This window comes from Melitaea cinxia, chromosome 6 (genome assembly GCF_905220565.1).
Source record: "Melitaea cinxia chromosome 6, ilMelCinx1.1, whole genome shotgun sequence".
NCBI lineage: Eukaryota > Metazoa > Arthropoda > Insecta > Lepidoptera > Nymphalidae > Melitaea > Melitaea cinxia.
Genome location: NC_059399.1, coordinates 12,965,035 through 12,978,246, shown reverse-complemented (window position 1 = coordinate 12,978,246; position 13,212 = coordinate 12,965,035). Strand labels below are relative to the sequence as shown.

Here is a 13,212-nt window from a genome sequence, read left to right as displayed (position 1 = left end):
CTTCCCTATCGTCGTAGTACGGTAACAGTCACGCTAATTATGTGAATTATCATTACAAACAATAATTAAATTCGAAATTTATTCTACTGATAGTTTAAAATACATTTTTTTTTTGTAATAGTATCTTAGGTAGCGATACAGTAGATGATATTGTTTATGTAGATTTATGTATCTAGTGTCGATTGCATCACAATTGATATACTCGGACAATCGAGTCTTACTAATTAATATTTATTTACTAGCATTGTAATCGTTTTAAGCAAGCAACACTAAAGTTATATCATTAATAAATATAAAAAACTATATTATTTAATAAATGTAACATTATGCTGAAAGTGCAAAAATAAAGAAAAAAAGAAAGTAAAAAATTCGTAAGCTCTATCGGTGGCTTAGTGTCATGGCCATGTAAATCAATACGTTTATATATGTATAGTATGAATAACTTTATTGACAAATCAATATGTTATTGACCAACGATAGCTTGTGGAGCGGCATCACTACCTCAAACGTTAGTGCAGTGATTCCGTGCTCTGTGACATAACGACCTCTTTATCGCCATGTTATCAGGAATAGCATGTTTAACAAATTTAAAAATTTATTTTTAACTTAATATTAGAATTACTTAATTTAGCTGAGGCGTGTAAATGTGGTGTTCGTGCGTGTTTTTGTAAAATAAAAAATACTCCTCGTGGAATATAAAGCTGTACATTTTTCCTCGTCGTGTGACTTATATTGAAGGGATTAAAGGGATATTGAAGGGTTGTAAAGCTGCTGTGCTATTCGCTATAATATTTTAGCAGATAGTCCGTCAGACGTAGACTATTTTCTAGTTAAAAGTTAGTCTATAATTTGTTTCTTTATAAAAGTGTGTAGATGTTGAAATTTTATTATTTTGTTAATAAACAGAGAGGTTTGATTTAAAATCGTTTGGAACGAATTTAAGGGTAAAAAGGGGTGAGGAGGGATGGGGGAGTCCCCCCTTAACTCCCCAGTGTGGGGACACTACTGGGGGGTTGAGGAGGGACTCCCTTTTCGCCCTTAAAATCATGCCAAACGATTCTAAATTTCAACCAAACAGCATTTAGAAAGAATTTGTATAATATATGTTTATTTAGTTCAGAGTGGTAGCTTAGTAAGAGTAAATGTTTTACCGCTTATTATTAATGCCAAAAGGCTCACCAGATGTAGACATAATTTCTCAGCTGCTATTTATTACTTGTCGATTTGTATCTCCAATAACAAAAAAAAAAAATCTATCAAAAATGTTTTTTTTTTGTACTAGCTTGAAAATGTTCATAAACGCTTAATAGAATTTGGTAATAAGTAATAGGTTTAATTTAGGTACCGAAAATGTGCAAATAACGAAATTATAACTTTATTATTTTTATGAGTGAGCGTAAAATTATTAATATGTAACATTTTTAAATCTTTATTTTTTATTTTTGTCTTCAATAAGATGTGCTACGTGAGTAGTCGCGCCTATAGACATTGGATCAGAAATTATTGTTCGAAAAATCCAGTGAAGCCGATTAATTTCGACACGCCTGTGTGTAGCGCGCTAGAAGAGATTTTCTTTGCAAATTGTATTTCACAAATAGGGAATTTCAAGTTAGCTGATATTGTTTCGTAAACAACAGAATAATTTCATGAAAAATAATTCTTAATTTTTAAACATTTGTTATAAACCGATTGACCAGTTAGATGTGTTATAACTCGAAACCTAGTTTTATTTTGTTGCTGTACATAAACATTTTGTTATTATTATTTAAAATAAAATAAATATTCTATATTATTTAGTCATGTATGTTTTGTACATTCTAAAATAAGATTTATAACTTGTAACTTAACTGTGTACGTGAGTGTATACTTATAATTTTGTCATCTAACCTTAATTTTGTTTGATTTTTTTGGAATCAGTCATGCATCATAAGATTTATATCAGTAATTAAATAGTTATTGATATTTAATGGTATATCAATGTCTGTATAAGGTTTAATGTAAATAACCACATATCGAGATTGAAGTGAATTTTTAAAACGAAATTGTACGTAACATAAAGAAGGATTTAGAAGTATACTAACACTCATCAGAACTTTTGAGTTCCGCTGCGAAAATTCTTTAAAGCTGGCCATTGACGATCAGTTTTTGCGTCATTTAACTGATCGATTTTTCGCGTCAGTTAAACTGAATAGTTTTTCGCGTCAGTTGAAATATTTCCCCACTCACTGACGTCACTCCGGCTCTTCAGTTTTTGACCGACCGGGCTGTTTAAAAGATGTGTAGCTTACTATATATTTTTGTTGAGAAAAAAAAATGGATTCTGATTCCGAGAAGAAACAATAATTCTTACAGCGGCAACTGTTTGTTGCCATATACTGGTCTACAATGGTCTATAATTTTATATGAACAGTTTATAATGTAATGTTTATAGTAATAATATCAGGGGACGTTCATAAAATACGTGAGATGTTAAAGGCGGGGGTCGAGTCAAATCTCATCTAATCTTACGTTGGAGAGAGGAGGTCTCGGCAAATATCACGCAATTTTTTTCTGATTGAAACAAAAAAAGATATTATACTATATTGGTCCATTTAATCCAGATTGTACATGCTTAAGATTTAATCTTAAGCGTAATCGTAATATGATTAAGATCATTAACTAATACGTTCGAAATAAAATAATTTCATTAATAATTCGACGTCATCCATACCCAATATTTATTTATTTCTAAGTAATTCATAAAAAAAAATTTATCTATATCAGTGGGCAGCCTATAGCACAAGCATTACATTGCTTACTGTAGGAAGAGATGACCATGTGTATCACTACATAGTATAAAACAAAGTCGCTTTCTCTGTCCCTGCACATGTATGTACGCTTAGATCTTTAAAACTACGCAACGGATTTTGATGCGGTTTTTTTTAATAGATAGATTGATTCAAGAGGAAGGTTTATATGTATAATAACATCCATTAAATAGTGGAGAAATACTGTTATTTTTGAGTTTTCTAATGTTATGTCGTAAATAATTATTTTTTTTTTCGCTTAAATTGCAAACGCAGGCTGAACCCTACGAGATTTATCAAAATAATGTACTAAGTATTGTACACATTGAAAAGGTTTACAGAAAACTCCGCGATGGTATATACCTATCTCTTATGGATATCCCACAATAACATTTTTTTGTCATTTACTTTTTACGACAAATAATGGCTAATTTTCGAAGCGATTTTAACCAATGCAGCATTAATCCTTATCCAATTAAATACCTCAAATATGTTTTTTATTTAATATAGATCTATATGGCTCTTTACAGTATATAATTTAAATGAATATTTTCGAAGATATTACAGATTTAAAAATCGCGGTACGTAGCGTTTGCGGCGGTTCCGGCCGGCTTTTACTCTAAGTTAACGCGTGCGGGCCACGGACAGTAATGAATAAATCAAAACTACTGGATCGATTTTAACCATTTTTTCAGTGAATGACATAGGCTATAATTATATTTTATACCCGTGCGAAGCCGGAGCGGGTCGCTAGTATGTTATAAATATAAAAAAAATAGTAGGTGTGTAAAATAAAACTTTCTGTCGATGCTGTTTAATTTTACAATTTTCTTCCGTTTTCTTATCCGTATTATACTTTTCAACAAATTCTGTCATTATGACACGTCTAGGGGACACAGACGCCGACATTTTAAAAACAAAAACTACACTTGTGCACTCTCAATCACCACGGACGCTGCGAACAAAATGACGCGATTGGTTGGAACGACGATTACACACGGGCATTTCGGTGCGACGCGCCGGGTTGGATTTTCATGGCCCGTCGTCAGTTAAAAGCAAAGAGTATGTTAAAACTCTAGAGCGATGGTTCTACACTCACGATGAAATTTTTGGGAGCGCGAAAAACTGCTGCCGCGAAAAACTGATCAGTTAAACTAACGCGAAAAACTGGATCGTCAATGCCCAGCTTAAAAGACTAATCCTATATATTAACTAAAACGTAAACAGCTTAGCAGCTTACTTAGTTTTTACACGCATACTATGAGTAAGCGCGTCTATCTATATATAAATTATATTTTTTTTTTTTGTTTACCGCCTGGGTGAATATTATTGCCGGTCTAAACATAAAACAATACCTACTATGTACAATTTCGTCACAAAAATTCTTCTCATATAATAATTTCTAGAATTTGTGGCAGATGTTTACTTATTGATCTGATCAAATGTCACAAAAACTTTTTTCAGTGCTCACGTTGTCTAGAAGCTTGCTAAGGACTACATAATAAATTAAAATGAAAATAACTGCCATGTCATTCGTCATAGATGATTTCAAGCATTGTTCATGTTCAGTTCAACGTATTGCTAGCTTAAAAATAGCTTCTAATAATGTATATAAATTTTATTTCTACTTCTAAGTACGATATAACCAGGGTTGCCAGTTCGTCAAATCTAGTAGCCGAACAGACTAGCTACTTTGGCCGGTCACCCTAAATAATTAGAATGTTGTATCTTATTGACTTTGTTTACCAGGCTTTTTGATTGACTGTTATAAATCTACGGTTAAACAATGAATTTTAATTGCGAGGTGACTGGTCAACATTTAAAAAAAAAAAATTCGATAAAACCTAGCTATGTGCGGCTTTATCCGGACGCCTGACAATCCTACATACAACAATAGACCCGCGATGTTGTTTATATTGCACAATATACTTAGTATTAATATTGTTGATGTACTGTTCTTATGCTTACTGGTTGGGAACATATTAAAATACAAAAAACGAAAAAACATATATGTTTGTAACGAACATGTGAGACTCTTCTATTGAAATATTAGATTTCTGTAAATCGTAACTTCAGTCATAGTTTTTATTGTAAAAAATACCTAGCTAATAAATAAAACTACAAATAAAGCGTGAATGTGTAATAATTTAGGCACCTATACACCGAGGTACGCAAGAAATATATAGGTAGTTGTGTTCATGTGTTCAAATGTAATTATAAATATGCAGGCAATACGCTCTGAAAGTAATTGCTCAAGTCCGCATTTATCATAACTCGCGCTACAATAAATATATTTATTTATTTATTTATTGAGAGCTGGATTCGAGTGCTTCGCCCTAAAGTGTACAAAACTTACATATTAAACTCAATAAATAATAGGTATTTACCTATTAAATTGCCGTTTTTGATGAAATAAGTTAATGCACTTTTTTTCTATATTTTTTATTTTTATTATTCAAAGTAATTACCCATGGAATCAATGCATTTTTGGGCTAAGATCTAGATTAGGTAAAACCGAATTTCGGGACCGTGGGGGGATGGGGGAGGGGAGGGTGGGGAACACTACCCCTGGTACCACTATCACACCTCGGAACCCCATGGTTATGGATATATCGATGGTTAAAGTTTTGAGGTTAGAAGAAGAATTGGTCATTTGTTAGTTAAGTGGCCTCCAATTTATGGGGTGAAATGGGGGTGGGAGGGTAAAGGGTGGTGGGGAGGGTGGGTTTTTTAGCCCCCCGTAGTGTGCGTTTCGCGTAAACCCCGTGGTTTCGAAGATATCGTGTTTGAAGTTTTGGGGTTAACTTTACGTGATTCAGAGATATTACAATACCTTAGAGCTCCGTGTCTGACTCCACCTTAACTCCGGTGCAGCGGGAAGTGCACTCATATGCTCCATTCACCAACTTTCACATTTTATTTTCGAACAAATTTACGTAAAAACGATCTCGATTGCAAGATCAACAAACGATACGAACTGACGCTTAACGACTGACAAATCGACATTTTTAAATAAAATAACGCGTCAGACATAATATTCTAATAAAATTAGTAACATTGCGTGCTAGAATATAGGTTTAGAAATTCGAAAAATACCCAAAACCGAATCGGAGCACCCCACTGTCCACGTGGTCTTGGTCTGTCCTACCCCTAGAGTGTTTTTTTTGTGCCGCGGAGGCGCGGAGGGAGGGCAGCCCTCGCCCGCCGTGCGAAAGCGCGCGAACGAATGCGTAGAGGAGCGGCTGAGGCTGGTCGCCTTCGGCGACCAGCCTCCGCTGCGGAACGGAGCATGAGTGAGCGTGCTTTCGCACGCAAGGGCGGAAGGGCTGCACTTCCCGCAGCGCCGGAGCCAAGCGTTCCTCTAACTTTCGAAATTCTTCTTCTAACCTCAAAACTTTAACCATGGATATCTCCATAACCATGGGGTTCCGAGGTGTGACAGTGGTACCAGGGGTAGCGTTCCCCACCCTCTCCCCCCCCATCCCCCCACGGTCCCGAAATTCGGTTTTACCTAATCTAAAGCTTTACCCATTTTTGCTAACGTAGTGGTAACTTATGGATGCCTTTCTTGAAAAACTCTGCTGGATGGGAGGCAACAAACTCTTCAAAGAAATTATGTACTGCCTCTCGGGTATTGAATTTTTTTCCCGCCAAAAAGTTATCCAAATTCTGGAAAAGTGGAAGTCTGTAGAGGCAAGATCTGGTCAGTACGGTGGATGACAGAGAACTTCCAACCCCAGCTCTTGTAACCTGGAGACCGTCTGCTACGCAGTATGAGATCGCGCGTTGTCGTGCAATAGCAGCGGAGCCGAGCAATTGACCAGAGCTGGTTGGAGACGTGCGAGCTTCCCCATTATTGTTTTTAGTTCTTCACAGTACACACCTGGAGTAATGCTCATGCCGTTTGGTAAGAAGCTGTGATGAATAACACCGGTGCTAGACCACCAAACAGTTACCATCACTTTCTTAGACGTCATTTTTCGTTTAGGGCATTGTTTAGGTACTGAAACGGGATCTAACCAACTAGCTGAGCGTTTGCGATTGTCGAATAGAATTCATTTTTCGTCACAAGTAACAATGCGATTTAATATGCCTTCGTTTGTGTGTCTGTTGAGCAGTGCAAGGCACGTCTCGACGCGTATTTCGCGTTGTCGTTCATTCAATTCGTGAGGCACCCATTTTTCGAACTTCTTTACCTTGTCAATTTGACGCAAATGGCAAGACCCAATATTGTATTAGTGCTAACTTCGAAAGCTGCTGCTATTTCAGCTGTAGTTTAAGAATCATCAGCCTTCACAATCGCCTTAAATTCGTTATTGTCGGCCGACCACGTGGTTCATTTTTTGGTTAAAATTTCCGGAACGAAAGCGAGCAAACCAATAACGGGTTGTACGATTGTTAGTAGTGTTCGCACCATAAACGTCGTTGATGTTGCGTGCCGCTTCTGCCGCTTTGCTACCACGACGGAACTCATACTCCATAATCACTCGAATTTTTAACATATCCATGATGACGAAAAACGTACAAATGCGATGTAACGCTAATCATTAAACAGATGACTAATTATAAAAAAATAATTCTATATTTTTAAAATAAAAATAATTTGAAATTCGAGTTCTTAGCCATTTTTTTTAGTTTTGAAATAGCCAGTATGACGAAACGGCAATTTCATAGGTAAATTAATTCGTGTTATTAGGTCTTTACCTAATAAAGTATCCATAGGGCTGCTAGGTTGTCAATCCTAGTAGTTTCATAGGTAAAGACTTAATAAAGTATCCATAGGGCTGCCAGGTTGTCAATCCTAGTAGCCCGACAATCTAGCTTGTCCGAACATCCTAAATTATTAAGGATTTTTTGTCTAAATACGCACTTTATCATTACGACATATGACCATTTTTTTTTTGTTAGGTACAACCTGGGTTTTTTACTTTAAAAGAAAATAAAACTAAAGAAACTTGTCGTTTGAAACTTTAAAAGATCTTACAGTAAGATTTAGTAAGGTTTGCCTGTACCTATCTATTTTAAAAAATGACATTCTGTGACGATACTAAAATCATTTTTCATGTAGTTTTAATATATCTGTAATTGTTTTTGCTCGCAAACGAAAAAAACCGACTTCAATTCCATCGACAAGTAATAAAACGTAAGTAGACGAAAAAATTAACTAACGCACTAGTCGTCACTACGATTTTCAAGGGTTCCCCTTGATTTCTCTGGGACTTCATCATCAGATCCTGATTTCCTTACCATAGTACCACCTTTGGGATATCTTCTTTCCAAAAAAAGAAGAATTATCAAAATCGGTTAATAAACGACGAAGTTATCCTCGAACATACATAATATATATGTGTATATATACGGTGGAATTGAGTAACCTCTACCTTTTTTAAAGTCGGTAAAAAAATAAAGATATGTACGATTAAGGAGAGTTTTTGTTTTTTATAAACATACAAAAGTTTTTCTTTCGATTTAAATTTGATAACTGATCTGAATATATTTATTTTGTCCCGGGAAAAGTAAAATTACTTCAAAGGGACTACTAGGACTATACACATACATACAGTAACCGTTAATACTAATAATGTTTCGATAGTAAGTACACTGGTGTACTGACATATAAACAATCCATCATCGATATACTGGTTAGCCTGTTTCCTACTTTAAGAAAACGGATCATAACGAATCGTTTTTGAAAATTTGGAACCGTGTTTCAAACCCAATAAAAATATTCTGCTGACAATTAATGTCATATTTTTTTTGTTATTTTAAATTTGTATATTTTCTGTTTTGTCTAATTACCTAATAAAATAAATTCAATCTTTATTTATTGACTATCAAGTACACAAAATGAAAACAACACGTTTTGTTCGAGCGAAGACTACCGGGTCACTAACAAACAGTAGCATATTATATAGTATAGCGCCCATATATTATAGTATTTATAGTCACGTTCCCTAAATATAAAAAGAACTGTTCATGTCTTTTTTAGACTTATAATTATCTAATATATAAAATTCTCGTGTCGCGGTGTTTGTAGATAAACTCCTCCGAAACTGCTTGACCGATTCTCAAGAAATTTTGTATGCATATTGGGTAGGTCTGAGAATCGAAGAACATCTTTTTTTCATCCCCCTAAATGTTAAGGGTAGTCCACCCCTAAATTTTTTTTATATATATTTTGATAATTTGTTTTATTTTTATTTTATTATGATTTAGCATAATAAAAAAATTAATTTCAATTGAAATATAATTAATTTAATTTCAATATTCGACAGTGGCATAATGGTATTTAGATTGTACATTATGCTTATATAGGACTGTTACCTCGGTGTGTATTGTAAATTTTTTGTACATAAGATTACGTGGCTAAATAAAACGGGTATCAAAATGTATGTGTGTTTTGATTCTTAATCTTCAGCTTAAATTCTCTCTCTTCACCCTCATTTTGTGATAGAAACTCACAAACTTCGCAATCGTCAGCCCACTAAATTTAGAGTAAATTGCAACCTCTAAAAATCGCTAAACATCGTAAAAAATAGAATTAAAAAAATGTCGAACTAGGTCAAGTATAGTCCTTAAGTATTTCGATTCGCTGAATCTGAGTAATCTGTACTGTGTGGCTACGGTACTAAAGAATATAGCCACGCCCTCTCTTCCCGTGGGTGTCGTAAGAGGCGACTAAGGGATAACACAGTTCCGCTTCCACCTTGGAACTTAAAAAGCCGACCGGTGGCGGGATAACCATCGAACTGCTGGCTTTGAAATACAAAGGCCGAAAACGGGCAGCAGCGTTTTCGGTGCGACAAAGCCAGCCCTGCGGTCACCAACCCGCCTGCTCAGCGTGGCGACTATGGGCAAAACACCTTCAAACGAGTTCACGTTATTTTTGGCGTAAACTTGTGGAGGCCTATGTCCAGCAGTGGACTGTATAGGCTGTAATGATGAAACCTACTTTGAACGAAGATATTTTTTAATTTGATTTTTACCTTCAAAATGGCGGGCTCATATAATGTACCGCAAAACCTATTAAACATATAGGTATTCAATAATTATACCTAATGTTTTTAATTCTGGTATAATTCCTGTGTAAAACTTTCATCAGCTCCTAATTTCACTCTCGCTTCTCTCTCTCTCACTCTCACTTAAATTTCATAGGAACTCGGATGGGTCATTATGGCATACTTTTAAAGTATTTTTTTAATATATAAGTTTACCTTAATAATACTTGTTTTTCTTCATATGATACAAAATCCTGCTCAGATAATATGTGTATCTTAATAAATTGCAATGATTATTTTCTATTTTTATTTTAGAACGTTGAATGTCATATTGACATGTAATTGTTATCAACAACAAGTTTATTGTGAAGATGGCGACGACCGGAGTTGGATTTCGGTGGTTAGATATTTTAGAAAAGGAATTTGACAAAGCATGTGTCGAAGTAGATGCTTCTTTGTGTAAGTTAAATATATAGACATCAAATCATCTCACATTTTTATACATAATTCCTCTCGAGCATTTTCTGTATTCTCTCACCTTTTTCCTTGGTCATAAACATTAAACATAGTAAAACAATTTTAGTTTTACATTGTTTTTTTACAAAAAAGTTAAGAACATAAACTAGAACAGAAAGTAGCGTAGTATATAAAACTAAAATCAAATCAGTTTTTAAGACATGTGTCAAGTAAAGTAATTACGTGTTATCGTAATTATTAACACTTAAGACTATCTATTATATATTTGTGTTATTACTTTTATTCTCTTACATTTTCTGACCTAATAAAAATATCAATTTCAATTATATGGAATAATTTTGTCTATCCATCAAAATTAATTAATATTTTTTAAATTTTAGCCGAGTTAGATACAGAAGATCCAGAAGTTGTATTTGCGTCTCGTCAGAAGATTGCAACTTTAAGTTCATGCTTTGCACAGTTGACACACAAGGCTTTAACAATATTTCAAAACAGTGCGAAACTTGAGGTACGTGTATATTCTGTTCACTTATATTTCTTGTGACCTGTTAACATCTATACTTTTATTTACGCAAATATTATTCAATTATATTTTGCAATCGAAGCCTATTAATTACAGCTTAAGATATGTTTTTTAAAATAATAAAATACAGATTAAATATTGGATTTAAATAACATATTTTTAAATATGAAACTAAGTTTCTGATCAGTGGAAAATTTACACATACAAATATCATTTTGATGCCGTGTTGGCGCAACGGTCACAGCCATGGATTGTGCCTGTTGTTCTGGTGGTTGCGGGTTCGATCCCAGCACATGACAAACATTTGTATTGGCCATACATGTGTTTGCCGTGGTCTTGGTGTTTCATCTTGTGGGTCTGCTCACTGTGCCTCGGAGAGCACGTTAAGCCGCCGGTCCCAGTTGTTATCATGTACACCTGATAGCGATCGTTACTCGTAGTAGGGAAAATATCCGCTAACGCGCATTGGAGCTGCGTGGTGGATTAAGCTCTGATCCTTCTCCTACATGAGGAAAAAGGCCTCTGCCCAGTAGTGGGATATTACAAGGCTGAAGCGAATATTGTTTTCACTAAAAAGTAGTTGCGTATGTGATAATTCGGATCTTTAATTATCTACATGAAAATTTAATTGTTAATGAATTGGCAGGTTTTATTGTACAAAAGTAACAAGCATTAATGTAATCAAATTATATATATTTAAAAAATATATATAAAAGATATCTATGTCACGCTTAAGGGAGTATTCATTAATTACATTAGCTATTTTTCGATCAGTTTAGACCGCTTTGGTGAGAAGAAGAAGATCTAGATTATAGACCAATTGTAATACATTGAAAATAATATTGAGTTAGCTTGAAACCTGGGGAAAAAATAAAATGAATACAGCATACTCAAGGACAAAGTTACGGATAATCTTTAATACATTATCGCAGTCCACTGCTGTACATAGGTCTCCACAAGTACACACCAAAAATGGCGTGAACTCATGTGTATGCCCATAGTCACCACAACAAGAATCAAAACAAGTTAATTTTTTAATTAAAAAAAATAAAATATCACATGAAATTAAAGTGACACAAACATTTTATCATTGATATATTTTATGTAGAAGAGGAAAATTAAGTTTTATAACATAAGGCTTTTTATGACAATTATATGGTGAATTTGACAAGTGTTGTTCAACAGTGTGCTTTAAACTAATTATAACTGTCAGTTTTTCTGTTTTTGTAATGAATCTAGTAACTCAATAAATCTCAGTAATTTAATTGCTTTATTAGCTTACTTGTGGTGGTTTTAAACAATTACAAATAATTCTAATAATTGCAGTCTTAGTCATTCTTCAACACTTGATTTTCAGGGTGAACGAAGAGATTTTCTCAGTAGGCAGGCTTGCTTATTTTTAACTACTCCTGCGATGATACAGATTGATAATCAAAATCCATTTTGTTATAAGTGATTCAGTAATATTCTGTAAGTCTAATAAAGGCAGGATTCATTATAATAATGTTACCGTTCAGTGAGTTTCAAACATTTCACTTTTTATCTAACATTACTTAAGTACATTGATTAGGCCATAATGATTCTGAGTATGGTTTTATAAATAATATTATGTTATCAACAACAATTAGCAGTGAAGCTTGATATAACTTAACTTCTTTGATAGTTGACTTTTGTTTTCTGTCTGTCGTGTGGTTCATTGTTATCATCTAAATTAATAAAATTGAAGCAAAAGTAATCCATGTGTTCACTTGTAGTATTTGGTTCATTTACGGTTGTATTACCTACCTAATTGTGTTTTTATAATAAAAATGTGGTATGATGACCTGCAAGCTTATGCTGACTCTTCTATAATAATAATTAATATAAGAAAAATTTAATCAATATAAATTAACTATAATTTAATACATTCGGGCTGTTACTATAATCTCAGTCTTAACTGGTTCTATATTTCTGATGTTGAAAAACTAGTTGGACGAAGTGAACGATAGACATATTGAGCTGGAGAAGTATTTCTAACCAGCCATTATAGCCAAAGGTACACCTACGACTGTAGTGCCTTTGATCATCAAAGATGACAATGGTTAGTTATGAAAACAACAATGTATTGTATGTAACTTTGTAACCATAATTGTGTGTTGTCTGATATTTTATTTCTTATATTATTTTGGCCAATATAAATGAGAACTGTGATGAGCCAGTGCACTGCTGCTGTGATGAGCCAGTGCAAAAGCATTGTGAGGAAACTTGCTCGAGAGATAATTATTCTACGACATACTTATCCTCCACTATATGCGCGGAGTAATTCTGTGCTCCTTGCAAGCAGATGGACAGGCTACGTCAGGCTTTTTGGCATATTATGAAATGTACATGTTTTAATCTGTTTGTATATTGTTTTCTGCTTTACTTTTCCTGCTCGACTAATCGTGTA

General features: G+C 34.1%; 1 protein-coding gene and 1 long non-coding RNA gene across 2 annotated transcripts in view; both read left to right on the top strand.

Moving 5' to 3' along the window:
• Positions 1–7,386: 7,386 nt before the first annotated feature.
• On the top strand, positions 7,387–7,875 carry LOC123654660. The gene is made up of 2 exons (XR_006743262.1): positions 7,387–7,460; positions 7,543–7,875. It is a non-coding gene; the product is annotated as an uncharacterized LOC123654660 (long non-coding RNA).
• A 2,243-nt stretch (positions 7,876–10,118) lies between these two features.
• LOC123654745 (Golgi-associated PDZ and coiled-coil motif-containing protein-like) overlaps positions 10,119–13,212 on the top strand; it is a 57,268-nt gene continuing 54,174 nt past the window's right edge. Inside the window, exons 1-2 of the mRNA XM_045590630.1 lie at positions 10,119–10,243; positions 10,642–10,769. Coding sequence (XP_045446586.1) covers positions 10,156–10,243; positions 10,642–10,769 — 216 coding nt within the window. The 5' untranslated portion in view covers positions 10,119–10,155. The remainder of the gene's footprint in view (positions 10,244–10,641; positions 10,770–13,212) is intronic.